The sequence below is a fragment of the Loxodonta africana genome, chromosome 25 (genome assembly GCF_030014295.1).
Source record: "Loxodonta africana isolate mLoxAfr1 chromosome 25, mLoxAfr1.hap2, whole genome shotgun sequence".
NCBI classification, from domain to species: Eukaryota; Metazoa; Chordata; class Mammalia; order Proboscidea; family Elephantidae; genus Loxodonta; species Loxodonta africana.
Genome location: NC_087366.1, coordinates 43,322,863 through 43,346,555, shown reverse-complemented (window position 1 = coordinate 43,346,555; position 23,693 = coordinate 43,322,863). Strand labels below are relative to the sequence as shown.

The following is a 23,693-nucleotide window of genomic DNA, read 5'->3' as shown; positions in this document are numbered from 1 at the left end:
TCAATTATGGGTGAGATTTTAGGCATATTCCATCCTGGGGCAAAATTTCTCTTCATCTGTGAACCTGTGAAATCTAAACTACAAGTTATCTATTTCCAAAGTACAGTGGTAGAACAGGCACAAGGTAAACATTTCCATTGTGAATGAGAGAAATTGGAGGGAAAGAAGGGATAACAGGCACCAAGCAAGTATAAAACCCAGCAGAACAACTTACATTAGCTCTCAAGGCTTGAAAATAATCCTCTGTTCTCTGAGACCATCTGGGCAATGACCCTGCCTTCCAAGCTCTGGGTGTTGGCTATGCCCTCTGGATTCTGAGTAGAGGCCCGTCTCTCTGGACTTCAATTTCACCTTCCAGGCCCACTGGCAACTCTGCTCCTTGGCTTTGGGGGTAGCCCCATTCTCTTAGTCCATCTGAGTAGCAACCCTACACCCTTGGCCCCGGCAGGCCCCGCTCTTCTGCCCTTTGTGTATGGCGGCCCCATCCCCCTGGTACACCTTAATGGCAGCCCCATACTCTGGAATCGAGTTGACAAAGATCCAACTCTTTGAAACCTAGGAGGCTATATGGCCCCACCCTCTGAGATCCAGGAGACTGGCCTCACCCTTTGTAACTGAAAAGGCCCTGCTTTCAGTGCTCCTTCCAACAGTTCTGCTGATCTCTGAGCTGCTCCAGGAATGGTTCTTTTCTTTTCTTGGAGGACAACAGATATAGCTCCTCTGGCCTGTTTCCTGCCTGTAGAATTCCAAGAGGCAGACAGCATTCTTTCCTCCTGTTCTTTCTCTGTCCCCTTCAGGCTAAGCTGATAGGTTTTCTGCCGTGGTGGTTGGTTAGATCCATCGGTCACAGGCTTAATCTCTTTAACGAAAGATTGTGTAGGCACGTCCTTGGTGAACATTCTAGGACAGATGTCCTCAGTTTGTACAACAGAATTTTCCAAATCTTTAATTTCCGCTTTTGTTTTGCACAGTTCATTTTAAACTCCATCTCTTTCATCTCAGATTTTACTATAAGCGGCAAGGAAGAACCACCTGATTCCTCCCTTTAAGATCTTGCTTAGAAATCTCATCAGCCAGATATCCAAGTTCAGTACTTACAAGTTCTACCTTCCACCAAACATTTGAACGTAATTCAGACAAGTTCTTTGCCTCTGCATAAAAAGCATCACCTTTCCTCCATTGTCCGATCATGTACATGTTCATCTTTTAAAGCTTCACCAGAAGCACCTTTAATGTCCACATTTCTAGCAACATTCTGTTGCTGGTGCCATGTGTATTCTCTAAGACGGTAGAGACTTTCTCTATAGCTCTCCTGACTTCCTTCTGAGCCCTCCCCAGAATTGCCTCTGACGTCCATAATTCTACCAACAGTCTCTTCAAGGCAATCTAGGCTTTTACTTAGACACTTTAAAACTCTTTCAGCCTCTACCCATTACCCAATTCTAAAACCGCCTCCACATTTTAGGTATCTGTTAGAGCAGCACCCACACTACTTGGTACCAAGTTCTGTCTCAGTTATCTAGGGCTTCTATAACAGAAATACCACAGATGAATGGCTTTAACAAACAAATTCATTTTCTTACAGTTTAGGAAGTTAGAAGTCCGAATTCCAAGCACCGGCTCTAGGGGAGGGCTTCCTCTCTCCGTCAGCTCCGGTGGAATGGCCTTGCTTCTTCAGCTTCTCCTCCCTGGTTCCTTGGAGATCTCCATGTGTCTTGGCATCTAACTTACCCTATCTCTCCTTGCCTGCTTGCTTGTTTTAATCTCTTTTATATCTCAAAAAAGATTGACTTAAGACCCATCCTACACTAATCCTCCCTCATTAACGTAACAAACACAACCCATTCCCAAATGAGATTTACCACAGGCATAGAGTTTAGGATTTGCAACACATATTTTGGGATGACACAATTCAATCCATAATATATATTACGTTTGCTCATGATATCCTTCAAAATTGAGCTTTGAGTCTTATTTAATGCTTCTTCTACATGTCTGCAAATGCTCAGTAAATATTATGGATTAATTCAGTGGTAACATCTCAGCCATGGAAGACATTAACATTAACATCTACCCCATTAATTTTTTTTTTTTTTTTTGCCAGAATTAGGCACTTGGTTTTAGTAATTTTCTTACCAAATAAAGCTGGACTGGAGAGAAATACTTTGAACTTGATAACATGAGCATAGCCAGAAATATAATACTTGCAATTACAGAACGTAGAAAAAAGGAAAGAAATTAGCCTCTTTCCCTCAAAAACAAAACAACTAATTAGACATATAGCAAATTGAAAAAACATTCCTTTTTAATTAGACTCACAAAACAGTAATGCTGAGCTTGATCTAAAAGTTTATCTAGTTAAATCCCCTAATTTTACATTTGAGGGAACTGATGTTCGATAGAAACAGTAAATTGCTCAAGTCCTACTAGTTTTGAAAAAAGAATCTCATTTCTTTGAACATTTCTCTTGACACAGTACCTGGCTGCTCCCCTGAGCTTTATAATCCCAGACAATAATAGTCCTTTCTGTAGTGGCAACAATTCGTTTCAGTTGTGAGAGGTAGTCACAGCCTGTAATCCAGGAGGTATCCTGACAGAAGAGCATAGAATTAGCGTGTGGGGGGTGGTGGGGTGGGGTGGATATCTATCACATGGTGATGGTTACTAAAGAGTACGTATTACTCACGTTAACAACGCCATTTCCTACTTTATTTACTGAGGAGCCTCACAACGCATTCCCTTTGATATCTTGAGGAGAGACAGTCATTCTTATCCCTTCACTCTCACCCTGAGCTTCTCAGTACCCTCAGCTAGAGAATAATTCAGCTAGTGCCTGGAGCCACTCCCTGGAAAAGCATGACAGTTGGCAAAGCAGTCCTCTTTGTGCGCTCTTCGCTGGTGCGAGAACACTTCTTTGTATGGACCCCGGGAGACTAGATGTGGGGCACTGATTAAGCAAATCCTCTGGTCCTGTCCCCATGCCTAAAATTTTTAATCTGGAAAAGACCTTAGCAATCATTTGGTCAATGATCAAGTTGAGGCCAACGAGTTTGTCTTTCGTCTTGCCCAATGTCACTAAGCTGGCGGAGGTAGGATCTATAATATCCACAACAACACAGTCAGAAGGAGCAATACTTCCCACTCACTGAGCGCCTGCTGTGCCAGAAACTGCTACAATCTTTTCAGGCACGTCCTTGAATCTTCTTGACAGAATCTCAGGAATTGTAATGGGTTTTTCTCAGTTTAAGAAATGGAGGCTCAGAGGCTTAGAAAGAAACCAGAGCTCCTCTGCCAGGCAGCTTCACGCCCTGCTTTGGACCTCAGTGAATTCGTGCATGAATGCCCAGGGTGAGGAACTCAAGCATTTGCCCAACCCTTAAAGCCACAGCAGGGTTCTGAAAGCCTGTTACCATGGCTTTACAACATCTGCCTCTAGCAATATGGATTAAATAACTTTCGAAATTGCATTAGAATTTTTAATGCTGTTTTCAAAGTGCTTTCCAATGATTTCCATTGGCTACTTCCCTGTTGTTCTCACAACGTAGGTTGTGTTCATTTATTACATTCCTCAATAGTTTTTTTTTTTTTTTCAATAGTAGGTGCTCGGGAAAACTTAGGAGAAGCTTATAAATGGAAGTTTCCAAAGAGTACCCAGTTTCCAAGCAATTCTTTACAGCCAGTTTAACTCCAGAAAGCAAGACCTGGGCCTTCTTTGCTCCTGCTCACAGCTTAGTCTTGATCCTCGTCAAGAAACATACAATCTTACCATCTTTGAAAAATCTTATTTTCAGAGCTGATTCAGGCACTTCATTGAGATTTTGAGTAGTTATTGAGGTTGTTGTTAGGTGCCGTCAAGTTGGTTCCCACTCATAGCAACCTTATGTATAACAAAACGAAACGTTGCCCCGTCCTTCACCAGCTACACAATCACTGTTATGCTTGAGCCCATTGTTTCAGCCACTGTGTCAGTCCATCTCATTGAGGGTCTTCCTCTTTTTTGCTGACCCTCTACTTTACCAAGCATGATGTCCTTCTCCAGGGACTGGTCATTCATGCTTAGAGAACAAAAACACACTGTCAGGATATATAACACAATAGTAACAGTGGTAGGATTACGAGTGTTTAAGTTTTCCTTACCTAGAAAACCGATGCTTCTGGATCCCCAACCCAGTGGATATTTGCCAGATTTTCTGTGATGAAGACAGATTTTTTTTTTAAATTTTATTATGTTTTAGGTGAAAGTTTACAGTGGAAATTAGTTTCTCATTCAAAAATTTATACACAAATTATTTTGTGACATTGGTTGCAGCCCCTGCAATGTGTGAGCACTCTCTCCGTTTTGTTTTATACCCCACGTTCCCCGTGTCCATTCAGCCAGGTTTCCTGTCCCTTCCTGCCTTCGTCTTTCCTTTGGGCCAGGTGTTGTCCATTAGGTCTCCTATACTTGATTGAACTAAGAAGCATGTTCCTCACATTTGTTTATTTTTTGTCTAATCTTTGGGTGAAAGGTGGACTTCCGGAGTGGCTTCAGTTCTGAGCTAGCAGGGTGTCTGGGGCCATAGCCTCAGGGGCTCCTCCACTCTCTGTCAGACCAGTAAGTCTGGTCCTTTTTTGTGAATTTGAATTTTGTTCTACATTTTTGTTCTGCTCTGTCTAGGATCCTCTATTGTGATACCTGTTAGAACTGTCAGTGATGGACTCAGGCTGGTGGAGGCTCTGGTTCACGTGGTCCATTAGTCCTTCGGACTAATATTTTCCTTGCGTCTTTTGTTTTCTTTGCTTCTGATGGGATGGGACCAAAAGATGTGTCTTAGATGGCCACTCGCAAGCTTTTAGAACCCCAGACACTGCTCACCAAGGTAGGATGTAGAACATTTTCATTATGAACTGTTATGCCAATTGACCTAGATGTCCCCTGAGACTATGGTCCCCAGCTCTCAGACCCAGTAACTCAGTCCCTCAAGGTGTTTGAATGTGTCTAGGAAGCTTCTAAGGCTTTGCCTTGGTCAAGTTGTGCTGACTTCACCTAGATTGTGTATAGTCTTTCCCTTCACCAAAGTTAACACTTGCCTACTATCTAGTTAGTGATTTCCCCTCCCCACCCCTCCTCTCCCTCATAACCATCAAAGATTGTTTCTTTTTTTTCTGAGTGTAAACCTTTTCTTGAGTTTTCATAATAGTGGTCTCATACAATATTTGTCCCTTTTGTGATTGATTTATTTCACTCAGCGTAATGACCTCCAAATTATCCAAGTTGTGAGATGTTTCTCAGATTCATCATTGTTCTTTATTGTTGCATTGTATTCCATTGTGTGTATGCACCTTAATTTGTTTATCCATTCATCTGTTGTTGGGCACTTAGGTTGTTTCCATCTTTTTGCTATTGTGAATAATGTTGCAACGTACATGGGTGTGCATATGTCTCTTTGTGTGATGGCTCTTATTTCTCTAGGATATATTTCCAGGAGTGGGATTGCTGGATCGTATGGTATTTCTATTTCTGGCTTTTTAAGGAGTCTCCATATCATTTTCCACAGTGATTGTATCCACCAGTAGTGCCTAAGAGTTCCAATCTCCCCACAACCTCTCCAACATTTGTTATTTTCTGGGTTTTTTTTTTTTTAGCACCAGTAATGTTGGGGTGAGATGGTATCTCATTCTAGTTTTGATTTGCATTTCTCTAATGACTAATGGGTGGTGTAGTGTTTAAGAGCTACGGCTGCTAACCAAAGGGTCGGCAGTTCAAATCCGCCAGGTTTCCCTTGGAAACTCTACGGGGCAGTTCTACTCTGTCCTATAAGTTTGCCATGAGTCGGAATCAACTCGACGGCACTGGGTTTGATTTGGTTTGTTAATGACTAATGATTAGGAGCAGTTCTCCATGTGTCTGTTAGCTACCTGAATGTCTTCTTTGGTGAAGTGTCTGTTCATATCCTTTGCCCATTTTTTAATTAGATTACTTGTCTTTTTGTTATTGAGATGTTGAAGTAGTCTATAGATTTTAGAGATTAGATATGTGATAGCCAATTTTTTTTTTTTTTTCCCCAGCCTATAGTTTCTCTTTTTACTCTTTGGTGAAGTCTTTTGTTGCGTCTTCCAAATTTCTTGGCACAGACAAGTGAGCATCTCCAGCACTGCATTTGTTTGTTGAAGCATCTCAGTGGGTATTCCGTCAATTCCTGGAGCCTTGTTTTTTGCCAATGCCTGCAGTGCAGCTTGGACTTCTTCCTTCAGTACCACGAGTTCTTGATCATATGCTACCTCCTGAAATGGTTGAATGTCGACCAGTTCTTTTTGGTACAGTGACTCTGCGTATGCCTTCAATCTCCTCTTGATGCTTCCTGCATCATTCAATATTTTGCCCATAGAATTCTTCAGTATTGCAACTTGAGGCTTGAATTTTTCCTTCGGTTCTTTCAGCTTGAGAAATGCTGTGTGTATTCTTCCCTTTTGGTTTTCTAACTCCAGGTCTTTGCACATTTCATTATAATACTTTACTTTGTCTTCTCAAGCCACCCTTTGACAAGCCATCACCACAGCCCTGACTTTAATGACTTTAAAAAATGCACTTACCGTAACAGTGGTGCTGGTCTGAACTCTCATCTATAAATAAAGGAAGCGAATTATGAAACCGAGTTGGCACTGCAACTAAAAACAAAAATGAAAATTCTAAAACGATACACTATTTCCTTGATTTACTTTTACTTAACATTTCTACCTTCCTAGAGTACCTCCTTGTTTCGTCCTCCCTAGAAAAATCTAGTTCTGTAGACTAATGTACTGTTTGCTTTGGCAAGGCTTATACATCCATGACTTGTCTTCAAGCATTGTGACTGTGTTTTTAGTCTAATTTACTGCTTACTAATCATTTGTTCCTTGTGTTGGCAGACTACCTCTCATTCTTTAGTTATTCAGAACAATATCTGATACCAAAAAATGGAAATACAAATAATAATAGCAGTGGCAAGAGCATGTAAAAGAATGATTGAGGTAGATAAAATAACTGTTGTTTCATTTGAAAAGTATCTCTCTGTATTACTGAAAAACTCAGGGAACATTGCATCCAGTAGATTTCCTTTTTTATTCAATAAGTATCTTTTCTGCAAATATTAGTTTCTGTATACAATGCTAGTTGAGAATCACAGATTTGTTCCTCAAAGAGAGCTCGTATGAATATGAGCTCTTATGACCTTGAGGCATGATAGTTGCTCCCAAGGTAAAGGCAAGTAGTTTAAGTGTATCAATGACCTAGTTTCTTTTGCATGCTCAAATGGTCTTGGGAAATGTCTGGGAGATGGCTGCCCAGACGGAACGGATTATGTGAAAAGGAGAAAAAATCGATCAGGGAGATCACTAAAACTCTTAGTGATGGCCACTCGCACATTACCTTTCATCTGAAGAATTCAAAAAGGCTTTTCCCACCAGGGTCTTATTTCTAGATGGGAAAAGTAAAATGCTGTGAGGAAACTGGTGAGCAGCAGAACAGAACACCCGTGGTTTCCTGTTCTTTGGGCCTCCATCTTTAGTGGAAGTCACACGTTTAAAGTCCTCTTACCTTCTTTAAAAGTTTCATAATCCTTATAGATAGCTTCTGAATTTTTAAAATCTAACCTTTGATGCAGGAATCATTATAGATATTTTCAGTTTATATCACCCAGAGTTCCGAAAAGCACCATGAAAATCCTTAACCATATTTATTCTATTTCAGATGGAGCCTAAATTATGGATTAACTTATTAGAAGGTATTTTGAGTAACCAATGTCTACTTTTTAATAAATTATTCCTGTGACCTAATCTTACAAATTACTTTTCTCCCAGAATGTGTCATCCTATTTGTAAGGCATACAATATTCAAAATTACTTTTATTCTTTGTGTCTCAAATCTTAAAGTACTTAATTTTTTAAACTAATCTTTTCTTTCCAATTCCATTATCTTATAAGAAACAGATGTGTGTGTTTGTGTGCTTTTGAGTATACACGTGTGTGCATGTAAGCAAGTGTGAGTGAGTGAGTGTGTGAAATGTCTATGGAAATATGGTAATGCCATCTCACTTATTTCACATAATCTTGAACTATTTCATTGTGAAGGTCATTATTTTTCTTCTTATATTATTCTTTAGATACCACTTAGTTCTGTTTTTTAGCAAATAAAGACAAAAAAATGAGGAGGGATATAATGCACCAAGAGAAAAAGAGATTGAGTTTTCATATTAAAATGAGGTAAACTCATTGTGTTCACATCATTTGTCCATAATAATAGCTATTACCAACTTTTACTGAGTGCCTCCAATGATGCTAAGCATTTAATGTGTGTATTAACTCATATTAAGAGCGCTTCTTCCTTGTGAGGGAAGTTGTATGTTTCTGGATGAGGAATCAGGGCATGGAGATGTTAAATAACATGCACAACCGGTAAGTGCTGGAGATAAGCGGGGACCCAGGCTCCCCACCCACTCTCAAATCTCTCACTATGCCACCTCCAGGGTGCTGCTGGCCCTTTCCCCTCACAGAATCGGCTGCCTGTGACTTCAACTTCTGAAAGACTCCCTGAGCTGTAGATTACTAAAGGGATGAAAATTACTGTGGATATTTTCATCACGTGATGAATATTTCAAATATGTTTTTAATTGTATGAAGCTTATCACTAGTTGATAATGAATAACTGGATTTTTAAAAAAAAATTTAACACCAAACATTCATCTTCTATTTTCATAGTGAAATCATACTTTCCATTAAAACCTCTTTTGTTTAAAAATGGAAGTTCAAAACTTAAAAATTTAGAAAAAAGTGACATTAAGAATAGCGATGCCTTACATCTATGTAGGGATTTATTGCTGATAAAGTCCTTCCACGTTTATTATCTCATTTGACCTACACTACAATCCTCTGAGAGAAAGAGGCCTGGTTCTACTGTCCTCATTTTAAAGATGTGAAAAAAGAGGCATGAAAAGATATAAGTGGCTCATTAAGTTCCCTCTTTAAAACCATAGTTAACAAAAGGGAGGGATTAGAATTGAGCCTTTTTTTTTCTTTTTAACTCCAAGTCCAAGGTTTTTGATGAGCCCTCATTATTTGGTAGGATGACATAATCACTTTGTTTGTCTTTGTGATTTTATCTGAGAAAGTATCCCATATCATTCTATAATTGTGTTGATGCCACATGGTTCACTATGATATCCTGAGGAAGAATGCCAAATACAGTTCTGAACATCTCAAAAATTGCCCCAGGGCTCAGCAACATCCTCTTATATGTGATATTTGGTTTTGTTTTTTGGAATAACTCTGACATCTAGCTCATGCTGCACTTGATGAATACACATAATGCATAGCCAAAACAAAAGAGAGGAAGGAAGGAGGGAGGGAGGAATGAGAGGGAAGGAAGAAGAGAGGAAGGGAAGGGAGAGAGGAAAGAAGGAAGGAAAGAAGGGGAGGGAAGAAGGAAGGAAAGGAGGAAGAGAGGAAGGGAGCGAAGACTCCAAGCTTTTGAATTACCTGGCTATTAAAGACTGTTAACAGTCCTTTTTGAGATGCTGCTATTAGTAAATCCAGTTGAGGAATCTTGACGATGCACTTAACGACATCCCGTCTTCTACTACCTGTCAATGGCATATGTTCATTTCAACTTCCAGCAGGAAAGGCTCTAAAGCTCATTTGTTAGGTTTGTTTTTAAAAAAAAAAAAGAAAAAGATAACAGCCAACTTTTTGCAAGAAAGCGCTGAATTACTTAAAAACTAAAGTGGAATACAACCATAAAAAACAGCAACCATTGCATTTTATTATTACCAGAGACACTAATCTGAATATGTAGAGTTTTCAAACTAATTGCTGTGCATGAATTCCTAGAGAAAAGGTAAGACACACACACACACACACACACACATACACACACACACACGCACATTTCACAGAGCATGAGTTTTCTAAATATCCTTTGGAATTATTCTTATTTTGAGATTATCCTCATCTCCCAGGAATCTTTCTTCGAACTGTCGCCATCATGGTTTACACAGAATCAAATTCTTATACTAGGTCAGATTTTCCAGTATAGAAGAAACTACTCTAATACTGCTGTTAAGGCTCTTAAAAACAAAACAAACAACAACAAAACACTAGACACTTTATTTCTATAGCACTTACTACCATCTGACAATGTATACATTTTACTTGTTTGATTTTTTTTTTTTTTTAATTGTCCATCTCTCCCCATTAGAATGTAAACTCCAAGAGGTCAGGGATTTTTGCTTGTTTTGTTCACTGCTGTGTTCTCAGCACTTAGTACAGTGGTTGACTCACTTAGTAAACCAAAAACCAAACCTGTAGCCATCTAGTCCATTCCAACTCATGGCGATCCCATGTGTTACAGAGTGGAACTGCTCTGTAGGGTTTTCTTGGCTGTAATCTTTATGGAAGCAGATCACCAGACCTATCTTCTGTAGTTCTGCTGGCTGGGTGTGAACTAGCAACCTTTCAGTTAATAGCTGAGAGCAAATTGCTCGTGCCACCCAGTCACCTTGGTCCACATAGTAGACCTTAATAAATATTTGTTGAATGAATAAATGAATGAACTATATAGCTCAATTGCCATCTAGAAAAATGCCTTCAAAGTATTAATTCAGGATGCCAGCAACAGTTCTCTCCTGCTCAACAGCCAGCCCCCTTAGCTCAGTGGGTGGAGGCAGCAGGGACAGCCCCCTTGTTTCAATGATAGTTGCCCTGGCCAGAGGTGGGGCTCTGGTGAAGCCAATGGTCGTGCTAAGGAAGGATGAGGGCAAGAGAGGCTTACTTCACAAACGAGTGAAGTAAGTTCAGGTGTTTTTTTTTTTTTAAGGAACACCAGATTCGAATCTGACTACATACTTCATCTTGGAATATAGGATGCAGAGCTGGAAGACAGAAGCAAATTCAAAGGTGTGCCTTTCCTTTTCCTGCCTTCTCCCTCCCTAGAGGGAAGAAAGGAAAGAAAACCTAAAGTGTCAACAGTGGAGAGGAATCAGGAGTTCCTGGGTCCCAAGCACCACTTTAAAAATAAATACCACATAAAACCGGAGATGTCCTAAACTGAGGTAACACTCCCGTGTAATTGGCCAAGCTCACGGTTTTAGACGTGTAAACTTAAACCTGCCTAAGATAATTGAGGGTGTGGGAGGAGCCTTCATTAGTGAAAACTCGAAAATTTAATTTTAAGAGCGTTTTAAAAGAAACGTGATTCCGTTAGGTACTGGGGCATGTGTTGCTGTGATGACATTGCAGAGAGCTTTGATCTGAAGTTTCAACCTCTTCAGGAAAAGGTGGAAAATGGGCTCCCTCACAGTTTCTAGTTAGTGTCTCTGAGAGCAATGATAACACCTCAGTCTCAACTGCAGGTAGTTTCTTCTGATATTGCATATGAAGCTGTCCCAGTTATAAAGTCTCAAACAAATAAACGAAAGTGAACCACGATTCTATAGAAATGTTATGTTCCCATTACTTACTTTGAGGAAATATCAAAACACATACAAATTTGGAAGGTAAATTGAAAATATCACCTGAAATTACAACTCGCTGTTTTCTAGAAACAAGGAAAATCAAATTCTCTTCATCCATCTGGGATGCAAGCACATCTTCTTCTGAGCAGAAGTATCCAAAGATCTAAAATCCCCAAAAACACATATAAATATGCACATCGGCTTAGAATTGGCTGTGAAGTAACATAGATGATGTTGGCTGCATTTCAAATCTAATTTGGATTAATAACATTGCTTTAAAAACATCAAAGGGTTCCCTACACCAAAAGGGGGCAGTTTAATATGTTCGACAAACTATATGCTGAGGAGGTTTTATTATGGACCCAAAAACAAAACAAAGCCTATTGCCATCCAGCTGATTGCAACTCGTGGCGACCCCATATATGTACACTAAAACTGTTTCATGGGGTTTTCTAGACTCTCCAGAAGCAGATCGCCAGACCTGTCTCCTGAGGCACCCCTGGTTTAGTAGTCTAGCACTTCACCGTTTGTGCCGCCCAGGGACTCTGTCATTATTGAGCAGGCACTATTTCTCTTCCCAATAGGTGAACCCGTGAACCAGGCTGGTGTCCCTGATCAGATAGATAGATCTATTAGGAGCTGGCACTTACCTGGAAATCAAATCAGCCTTCATCAGGCAGAGCCTCCACCAGGAACCTTGACATTGAATTTGGCAACTCTCAAGTGGCTATTCCTACCCATTTTCCATAAATCTTTCAAGGCCAGCTTTTTTACCCCTTTTGTTGGGGAGTTGGAATTTAAGAAACTGTGTAGTTTCTTTATTTAACTTTCCAAAATCCTACTTTCTAAACATTGCATGATAATAAATTACTGTGAAAGAATATCTTGAAAAAGAAAAATGCTTTTTATTTGAGAATAAGTTGAGAAATTATATAACTCTGAGGAATTTGAAAAATGAGAAAGCTGTTCTTCAGTTATCTTATAATAAGCAGAAATGCAATTCTTGTAAATTAATAGCACTTACCAGTATTTCTCATAGAGTTGAGACTAAAACCCCAACTCACAGCGACCCTATGGGACTGAGTAGAACTTCCCCCATAGGGTTTCCAAGGAGCGGTTAGTGGATTTGAACTGCCTACCCTTTTTTTTTTTACCCTTTAGTTAGTAGCCGAGCTCTTAACCACTGTGCCACCAGGCCTCTGAGCTGAGACTAGTTAATGTTAATGAATGAATGAAGGGAAGGAATGGGTGGAGAGTTTCTGAAGCATTAATGTGCATACAGGCCACCTGAGAATTCTGTTAAAATGCAGATTTTGGTTCCATAGGTCTGGGGTGGGGCCTGAGAATATACATTTCTAATAATGCTCCTCTGACCACCCGTTGAGTATTAAAGGAGCTAGGGACCCAATGACTCAAATGAAAGTAAATCAAAACCAGCTACATATCCATTTGCCTAATAACATTTTGCTTATTTTCATGCTATGTGATGGCATGGCGTTTCTCCTTTCATCAGTTGCTTCACAAAAGCTACTTCTTCCTTTATACACCCTCACATCAAAACCCCACAACATCCAATGATTCCAAACTAAACTCGTTGCCATCGAGTCGATTTTGACTCATCACAACCCTATAAGACAGAGTAGAACTGCCCCCATAGGGTTTCCAAGGCTGTAAATCTTTAGGGAAGCAGACTGCTCGGTCTTTCTCCCGCAGAGCAGCTGGAAGGTTTGAACCTGTGACATTCACGTTAGCAGCGGAGTGTTTAACCACTGTGCTCCTGGCTCTGCCGCGCAATGATTACACCAAACATTTCCTACAAATTAGGTTTATGCTGTGGGAAGATCAGGACCATCAAGATTTTCTCTCTTATATTTCCTCTTCTTCTTTCCACCAGTAAAATCAGTACTAACGGCTTATTGGAAACCCTGGTGGTGTAGTGGTTAAGTGCTACCGCTGCTAACCAAAAAGGTCAATGGTTCACATTCACCTAGGTGCTCCTTGGAAACTCTGTGGGGCAGTTCTACTCTGTCCTGTAAGTCGCTATGAGTCAGAATCGACTTGATGGCAACAAACGGAAGGAACGAACAGCTTATTATCTTTTCAGGAATCACTGCTCATTTTTCCTGGGCACAAAATCGAGTAAAGCCTCTGGATTTAATATCTAATTCCCTCTGAAGGATCGAGAAAGGTGAAAGGAAAGTGTTTTTAATAGATATACGTGTAGTGGACAGGAATCTTTTGTCACTGCAATTTCCTTGTCGTCATTTATTGATACATGATCCAGTTAAAAGTGATATATTGATCTGCACCTTAAAACCAAAATAAACACCCATCACCATTTAGTAGATTCCAACTCATAGGGACTGCACAGTAGTGCCTTATGGCAAAGAGTATGGGCTCCTGAGTCAGACAGGCCAGGGTTTGAGTTCAGGCTCTACAACCAATTGGTACTGAAACTCCTTAAAGTCCCAACTTCCTCATCAGTGAAATCAGTAGAGTAGGACAAACTTCTTCTGAGTTTTTTTCCCAATGAGGTTTAAATGAGATAATGCATGTAAAGCATTTTTCACTGGACCAGGCACACATACATGCCTGACATATATTAATATATGTTAGCTATTATTATCCATAGAAAGCTTAGATTAAGAAGGCTTCATGGAAGGGAGGGAAAAAATCATAAAGTATATCAGGATCACAACCACTAATGAAGACATGAGGCTCTCTTTGGGAGTGGTACTTTAAAACCTTCAGTCACGCTTTGAAATGTACCTGGTTTTTCTGTAAGAAAGACTGGTAAGGTGGACACCATGAAAAGTTGACGGTATATAGAACCTGACTGGGAAGGATTTGTATGACTTCTACAGCAAACCAGAACTGAAGTGGAAATTCCCTCTCTTGTCCCTTGTACTTCATCAGTTCCCTGCTGCCTTCACTTCCTTCCTTATCCAGTTTATAGCCTGTGGTCTGTCAGTTCACCTCAGTCACACACTTCCACAATCCCTATTCGTTTACATCATTACCCTTTCAGGCGTTGGCCTGGCAAGAAATCCCACTGCTGGATGAATCCGATAGCCAGTGTTTCTTATACCCATGGTACTGTGGCTGACCAGATGGGAACACTAATCATTTCTGAGCTCCAGCCTCCTGGGGCTTCAATGCCACCTGGCCTCATCCCATGCTTCCCTCAACGAATCTCTTTCATTGTCCTCAGAAACAATTTCAAACCTCCTTCATACTCATCAAACATGTGACACCACCTCCTTGTCACTCTCAGCAGTTAATTACCTCTCCTACTTCACAGGAAAATGGAAGCCACTAGATAAGAACTTTCTCAGTTTCTTGCCACTCTACTCATAACCAACCTGCTTTTGGAGTCATCCTTTCTTCCTTCCTTCCCATTTGAAGGAAGATGTGCTCTTTCCAAGGCCAACCCCTCCACCTGTTCTCTGCATCCCATCTCCTTCTACCTCTTCAGAGTTTATTTCCTCTTTCCCCAGTATCTTCAATCTCTCCCTTTCTACTTCAGCATTCACATATTCAAATCTCTCCCATCTTAGAAACAAAAATACAACAAATAAGTCAACCCTCCAAAGTCAATAGTAGATAATAATCTTTAGCCTTTTGCTTGCTTTTCTCTGCTTCAGGCTTCCTCTCCAGTTGTCCCTCATAACATTATTGCTGCATTTGGATTCCTCTTATAACTACTTGTTGTTATTTACTACTTGTCATAGTAGACACTTTTTTTGAACTTTGCCATTTTCCCCTCTGTGTTAGTTTTTGGGTGGTGCAAACGGCTAATGTGCTTGGCCCATAATTGGAAGATCGGAAGTTCAAGTCCACCCAGGGGTCCTTCATAAGAAAGTCCTGGTGACCTGCTTCTGGAAAATCAGCCATTGAAAGCTTTACGGAGCACACTTCTACTCTGGTCCACATGGGGTCACCAGGAGTCAGAATCAACTTGACAGCAACTGGTGTTACTAGTTTTCTATTGCTTCCAAAACAAGTGATCACAAACATAATGACTTAAAACAATACCCACTTATTATCTCACAGGCTAGGAATCCAACATGGGTCTCCCTGGGCTAAAATCAAGGTATTGGTAGAGACGTGTTCCTTAACGGAGACTTTAGAAAAAAATCTACAGCCAAGCTCATTTAGATTGTTGGTCTGAGGTTCCTCTTTCTTTGCTAGCTGTCAGCTGCGGGCCACCCGTGGCTCCTACAGGTCTTTCTCCAGTCCTAGTACATGGGCTTCTACATCACAGAGCCAGCAATGGAGCTTCGAATCCTTTTCACGTTTGGAATCACTGTTCTGTCATCCTCTCCTGTTTTTAAAGACTCATGTGGTTACAGTTGGCCCACCCAGATAATCCAGGGTAATCTCTCTATTTTAAGATCAGCTGATTAGTAATCTTAATTACATCTGCAAAGTCCTTCATAAAAAAAAAAAAAATTGCTGTTGATTCATAACGACTCTTTATGACAGAGTAGAACTGCTCCATGGAGTTTCCAGGGAGTGCCCGTGACCTTTTGGTTAGCAGCCATAGCACTTAACCACTTTCTCCACCAGGGTTTCCTTCAGAAAAAAAAAAAAAAGAGCAATACCTAAATTAGTATTTGAATAACCACAGGATGGGAATCTTGGGAGAGGCATCTTAAGAATTCTTCTTACCACACCCTCATTTTATAAACACAACTCAGTACAGCCTAAATTACATTGTACAAAATACAACAAAAATGATTAAATATTAGTAATCAATGTAATCTCAGATAATATCTAAAATAATTTTTAGATAATAAGGTGAAATGACAATGGGAATGATGATTCTTTATTTCTATGCTAATGAATTCCAATGTTTCTCAGGGGTGAGAGAACTCCACACCTTATGTGCTATCATCTAATTTAATGTCCATAGTTTGTGACACTTATATTCAAAGAGCAATTTACACTCATTTAACCTTGTTTGTAATTTAGGTAAATTTTGGTGGTGATAGTAATGCGTCTGGGAACAGGTGTAGGAAAAGCATGAGGAGCAGTGTTATCTGTGAGGCTGTGTGGGGTGTTTTAGGACCTGGGTGTGTCCAGATCCTGGTTCTAGGGCTCACTAGTCACATGACCTCAGACAGGTTCCTTAGTTTCTCTATGTCTGTTTTCTTCATCTGTAAAATAAGGATAATCACCAGTAACCTCTTCCTTATGCCTTGTTGTAAGGATTAAATGAGGGAATGAGTATCAAGTACTTAGACTGTACCAAGTGCCAGAAAGGAGCTCAATAAGTGTCAACATTGAGTAATTACTGTTTCCAATTTTGTGAGTGACAGTACAGGAAACAGGTGTCCTCGTTGCTAGTTCGAAACTGTCCCCTGGGTGCCTTTGCTGCCTGCCCAGACAATTTGTCAGCCATGCACTTTATTATGAGTGTCCCATGTAGTCCCATCTACATGTAGCTACATGCCACCATGTCGGACATCTGCTCTTATGGAAGTGAGAGCTTTTGCTACTTTTACATGTAAATAACACAAGGCTTACCATACATAACTTTCAAATGATAGTAAAAACGTCAAACTACCAAAATTCCTTGAGAAAAATTTTAAAGCAGAGATTATACCAGTTAAATTCCTTCAGAAGAAACAACTAAAGCTCTACATTTTGAAAAGAAATGTTATAAGCAAATACAGCCTTTAAAGAGCAGAAAATACCTCCTTTTCCAGTGGTACATTGTAGCCTCAAGAAACTCAAATTTCCCTTTCAATATTTTAAATTTCAGTCTAGCAATTGTACATTTGACATGTTTGGTGTATTTTATGACTATTAATGATATATTAGAGTATGGATATTCTTTTAGATAAGTTAAAGTGTTTGTTCTCTATTTAGTTCGTTTTTCAAATGCCATTTTTATTTTCTGATTATGTAAGGAACACACGTTTGTTGTGGAAAATTTGGAAAAATGAAAGCAGAGAAGAAAATAAAAACCTGCATGCAAATAACTTTTTAGCCTGTCTTCAATTTTTTTGTGAAGTGAACAAATATAATTTTAGATTTGTAATAATTCACTTTAAATTCATCTTTTTTGGGAACACAATTACAGGCATTAGATATGCTGTTGCAATCCTATCTATTATGGATTGAATTGTGTCCCCCCAAAATAACCAAAACCAAACCCAGTGCCGTCGAGTGGATTCCGACTCATAGCGACTCTATAGGACAGAGTAGAACCACCCCGTAGAGTTTCCAAGGAGCACCAGACAGATTCGAACTGTCGACCCTTTGGTTAGCAGCCATAGCACTTAACCACTACGCCACCAGGGTTTTCCTGTTCCCCCAAATATGGGTTGTATTCCTACTATATGCCTGTGGTGGAAACCCTGGTGGCGTAGTGGTTAAGGTTTGGCTGCTAACAAAAAGGTTGGCAGTTTGAATCCACCAGGTGCTCCCTGGAAACTCTATGGGGCAGTTCTACTCTGTCCGGTAGGGTTGCTATGAGTCGGAATCAACTCCAGGGCAATGGGCTTGGTTTTTTTGGTTTTATGCCTGTGGTGGAGCCCTGGCAGCAGAGTGATTAAGCACTTAGCTGCTAACTTAAAGGTCGCCAGTTCCAACCCACCAGCCACTCCACAGGAGAAAGATGTGGCCGTCTACTTCCCTAAAGATTTACCGCCTTGGAAACCCTCTGGGGCAGTTCTACTCTGTCCTATAGGGTCACTAAGAGTTAGAATCAACTCAAGGACAACAGGTTGTGGTTTTACACCTGTGGTTATAGTCTCATTTGGGAATAGATGTCTTTATTATATTAATGAGGCAGGATTAGTGTAGGGTGTATTTTGAGTCAATCTTTCTTGAAATATGAAAGAGATTAAACAAGCAAGCTAAGCAGCAAAGATGAGGGAAGACAGATGCCAAGTCACATGAAGATCACCCGGGAGCAGAAGCCCAAAGAGACAAGGACCTTCCCCCAGAGCCAACAGAGAGAGAAAGCCTCCCCTAGAGCCAGCACCCTGAATTCAGATTCCCAGACTCCTGAACTGTGTGAAAATAAGTTTCTGTTTGTTAAAGCCACCAACTGTTATAGCAGCGCTAGCTAACTAAGACACGGTCCTTTGGATTAATTTGCAGTGTACTCCTGGGGGAAAAATCTGTTTATGGATTTCCCATTGGAAACATAGACTAATATGGTATTACAGGAAAAGCAGGGAGTGTCTGAGCCAGACTCTTCCACTGACTAGCTTTTTGGACTTAAGCTAAACACATGACTTGGACCTCTTTACATATAACTTTTTCCATACAGATTGAAGGGGCCAGTTTAGATGATTTTTAGTTGAGTTCAAAGGTTTCATTATTTCATAAATCTCAAATTCTCCAAGGGCATTTGCATCTAAAGCCTAAAGGGAACAAAAGTACAACGGTTTGTGGCACTGTAACAACAAAGAGATCTCTGTTCAGAATTAGATTTGTATATCCGTGCCTGAGTATAAAATAATGAATCAAGTTCTCTTAAATATTATCTCATAAATCCAGGTAATCCACACTGGAATGAGGTTGGTCTTCCAGCACTGAATTTCCATTTTACGGGTGATGAATCTGAAGCCCAGAAAAGTTAGGTCACACAGCTTGAAATAGAAATACCTCTTTGGAGCATTAGTACAGATATTTTGTGATAGAAACGACAGAGCAATCAAAGCAGAACCTTCTTGTACGACTTTCTCAGACGTCAAGAGAAGCTTCATATTCATGAGTGTGCTAAAGGCTGGTCATCCTTTTTTCCACTAAACTTGCATATAATTTATAGAATCCAAGGGCTCTAAGAGGCAGGATAAGGTCATATGAGATTACTGGTGGAGAAAGAAAAAAAATCTCAGCTCTAGGACAAAAAACCGATTTCCTCTGTGGTTTTACATAAGTCAATTAACCTTTCTGTGTTTTATTTTCCTCATCTTTCTTGTTGCAATAACATTATCCTTCATAATCCACACCATGGGGGCTATTGCAAAGATTAAAAGAGACCATGAGAGGGAAACGTTTGCAAGAAAATAAGCCATTTTCCAAGTGGAAGGAGATTATGATGTTCTAAACAAACGGAAGGGAAAGAGAGAGAGAGAGAAAGGGAGGGGGGAGATGAGGGAGGGAAGGAGGATCTATTTCCTCATCTACACATTAAAAAAAAAAACACACCAGGATTTACTTTCGATTAGTATTTCATTGCATTCAGGAGCCCAATTCTCAGTTAATGTAGAATTCCACGTGAAAAGATTTACGACAGAGTACTGAGTCTCATGTCTTGGCATTTTGGGAACATTTTTAGGGCACAAGTTTGCTGGCTCTAAGCATGTGATAGAATGTGAACAGACTGCTGTAATTTCCTGAATGCATAAATTATTTGATATTGACATGAATCAGTTTGTGTATTCACATTTTCATATTTATAGTAGTCCCAAACTCTTGCATTAGAAATTCAACCATATAACCGTCACGTATGAGCCCTGGTGGTACAACGGTTAGGTGCTTGGCTGCTAGCCGACGTTGGCAGTTCAAACTCACCCAGAGGCTCCACGAGAGAAAGACCTAGCAACATACCCTGTAAAGATTAAAAAAAAATTACAGCCTAGAAAACCCTATGGGGCAGTTCTGCTGTGTCGCATGGGGTCGCTATGAGTCAAAATTGATTCTACAGCACTTAACAACAACATGTATGAAATATTCAGTGGTCTGAGGTTGCCACATGTGTGCACACATGACTCCATGATGTGGGACGGAGCTAGTAGTGGAAAAACAGGGGAGGTAGGCTAGGGCCAGCTCTGCCCTTATCTCCATGTTTCCACGTGAAGCTACAAGGCGCCCAAGAAATTAAAATTCTCACCGGCCATCCAGGATAGCGTTAAAATATATTTGTCAAAACTGAAGGATACAGCATATTTTATTTAACAATTAGCTTGATTTATAACTTTAAATATTTAGATGTGCGGTGTATGGGCCTCCATTTGTACTCCTGCCCACATTTAAGGGATGGGCCTGCAAATTTCACCTGTCTGTCAAACTAGTTGGTCATAAGGACTTTGACTTCACATTTTTCAGATGGGCACTTCCAACCACAGTGACAAATTTTGTCAGTGTCTTTGATCTGACATTTAAACACGCTAAGCTTAACCTGCTCTCTGTTACGCTTGTGTTAAGAACGACGCCAAATGTCTTTTTCCTCTTCCTGGTATGATCCTGAAGATACAAAGCTGGACTCCTTCCGTCAGATGTGATCAGAGAAGGTCTGTCCATATTTCAATTGTTTTCCAGCAAAGATCAGTCTTTGCTCATCAGGAAGAATTTCTGTTCTCTCTATGTTGACATTTTCTGTGCTGTCCAATAGAAATACAATGCAAGCCACATACTTGCTTTAAATTTTCTAATATGCACATTAAAGAAGTAAAAATAAATAGGTGAAATTAATTTTAATAATACAATTTTTAACCCATATACCCAAAATATTATCATTTCAACATGTAATCAATATAAAAAGTTCTTGTTTCAGTTAGTTATTGTAATAGACCCCATGTGTACAAGGTAGAACGTGCTCTACAGGGCTTTCAAGGCTGTGATCTTTTGGAAGCAGATCGCCAGGTCTGTCTTCGAAGGTGCCTCCGGGTGGGTTCGAACTGCCAACCTTTCAGCTATTAGTCAAAAACTTAACCATTTGCATGTGCAGGTCTACGGTGTCTAAGGGTTGAACCTCAGGGATAATGGTCTTTCTTATCAAAGCCTTTATGAAGTATTGTAAAGTTATACCTTGGCTAACGATAGGTTCAAAATTTCTCAATCATTTTTCAAATGGCTTCTTAATGCTGCTGCGTTTACTGGAACCAGCCAGCAAAAGGGCATACCTAAATACTGGCCTGACCGTTATTTACTGTACTTGTCACCCATCCTCAATAATATCCTTTCCAGGGTTACTCTGAACTGCTATATTCTGTATTCTGAGTAAAACTGCACTCAAATTTTAGCAGCACAAACGATGGCTCATAATAATTCCAGAAAAACAGAATACACTGTGTAAAATTCAGTTAACCAAGCTGAAAAGCTCTCAAAAACCTGGAACTAAAACTCCAAGAAATCTTGGAGAATTGGCCAGGAATTTTGGATATTTATAGTGTAAGTTTATAGCGTAAGCTCTGGTAAAACATTTGTATGGAAGGAAATGGCTTGTCTAAAAAGAAAAAAAAAAGTAGTAACTTGGCAATCAGAATTTATTATCTTTGATTCATGAACCTTATGGTGACTTGTACTCCAGTAATCCCTTATCGCTTCCATCTTTACCTAGATTATACATTTTTACAGTTTGTCTTCAAGTTTTCATTTTTCATATAAGTGAAAATAAGGTTTTCACTTTTCATTTTTTTGCAAAAATGAACACGCTTTAGAAATATGCTGCAGAGTAGAACCTTCCTACTGATCCGTAGGTACCCAGGGCTTTAATAGTACTCACCAGAAGTTTGTGAAAATGGTTGTCAAATTTCTACAAACAATCTGAAATATTTATAAGAATATTGGAAAGACATAGGATATATTGGAATCTAATCACTTTCATGTTGAGTTATTTATTAGTTATAGTTTCATTAATGCCTCATCCTGTGTACTTAATGGGCGTAACTGTGCAGTATTCCAAATTAGTCAGTATTGTAACAAACCAAAAACCCGCTGCTGTTGAGTCTGACTCATAATGACCCTATAGGACAGAGTAGAACTGCCCCATAGAGTTTCCAAGGAGCAGATGGTGGATTCGAACTATCAACCTTTTGGTTAGGAGCCATAGCTCTTAATTACTACGCCACCAGTGTTTCCAGCATTGTAAAAGGAATAGTTAAACCATCTATGCTATAGCCTGCTTTGTCTTTGGTTTTCAAGGTCACACCATATACTTGGTATAACCTTCCCCTCTATCCCTGCTAATTTTATGTTCTGCCCTTTAGGACCATTCTTGATATTCCGTTAGTTCCATGGATTCTTTTTTTCCCAGAATAATCTGAGAAAAATTGATTGCTTTTTTTCCCAGAATAATCTGAGAAAAATTACTCAGCCTAAATATGGTATACTACGTGTATGTACATATGTCGTGTGTATATAACCACTGACACACACACACACATGGGTAACTTTACTTTCTACTTGCCCCATGTCTCTTCTGGTGCCTGTATTCCATTTTTCCTTTGGGGAATGCTCCATCCCTTACTCAGGAACTATGATCCAGACATGGCTAACCACCTTGTCCCATTTTCCTAGTGCAGTGATTAGCTCAGCTTGGGCATGTAGCTTAAGCAGAGCCAGTCAGAGTCTTCCTTTGAATTAATATGCAGACAGTACTTAGGTAATATCCATTTACTAAACCAGGATAATGGGAAGTTGGAATTGTCTTCATACATATTTAGCATCAGGTAGAGAAGGCTGTTTGAAGTGGGAAAGAATGAAGCTAACACATAAAGAAGTAAGCAGAATCGATGGGAAGAGGGAGAGACAGCCAGAGAGAAAGAGAGGGAGATCCCTACTGTTTGATGAGTCCCTGGGCCACTCAGGCTTCTCCTAAGCCAGTTCTACCTTCCTAGGTATATGAACCAGAAATTTCTTTTTTCTTAAGCTTGTTTGAGTTAGGTTGCTATCTCCTGTGTCCCAAGGAATCATGGAGAAACTCTAATACATGGAGAAACTCTTCTTGTATCTGGATTACAGGGGTCATCAAGAGGGCAATATAACACAGTAATTTAGAGCTTGCACTTGGAAATAGTTAACCCAGACTCAAATTCTGACTCTGCCACTAACCTTGTTAAGCCTCAGTTTCTTCACCTATAAAATCTAGCCACAACAATGGACTCAAACATACCAATGATCACAAAGATGGCACGAGACTAGGTAACCTTCTGTTCTGTTATACATAAAGTCACCATGAACTGGAGCTGACTATTTTTTTTTTTTTTAGATGGCAACTCACAACAACAACAACAAATTCATACGAATGTTAAGAAGATTCATGAGTTAATACTTAGCACAGTATCTGCTACCTAGCACAGAGTGCTCAAAAAGTATTTGCTTCTATTGTCAGGACAGGGTTATAGAGCAGTTATGCAGGTGAGAGACGATACTACTCTAGCTCTTGTTTTGGCTCTGGAAATTCTGCTCATCCTCTCGTGAATGAGAGCAGTCTGACACATCTCAATCACTCCTCATCTTATTTCCACTGTTTCATCCCGTATC

The 23,693-nt window shown here is 39.9% G+C and overlaps 1 protein-coding gene across 1 annotated transcript in view; it reads right to left on the bottom strand.

Annotated features, from left to right (window-relative positions):
- WDR64 (WD repeat domain 64) overlaps positions 1-23,693 on the bottom strand; it is a 156,033-nt gene that overhangs the window by 119,805 nt on the left and 12,535 nt on the right. The window contains exons 3-6 of the mRNA XM_023549317.2: positions 11,526-11,628; positions 9,493-9,596; positions 6,574-6,603; positions 2,480-2,590 (exon numbers count right to left, since the gene is read on the bottom strand). Of these exons, the coding sequence (XP_023405085.2) occupies positions 2,480-2,590; positions 6,574-6,603; positions 9,493-9,596; positions 11,526-11,628 (348 nt within the window). The remainder of the gene's footprint in view (positions 1-2,479; positions 2,591-6,573; positions 6,604-9,492; positions 9,597-11,525; positions 11,629-23,693) is intronic.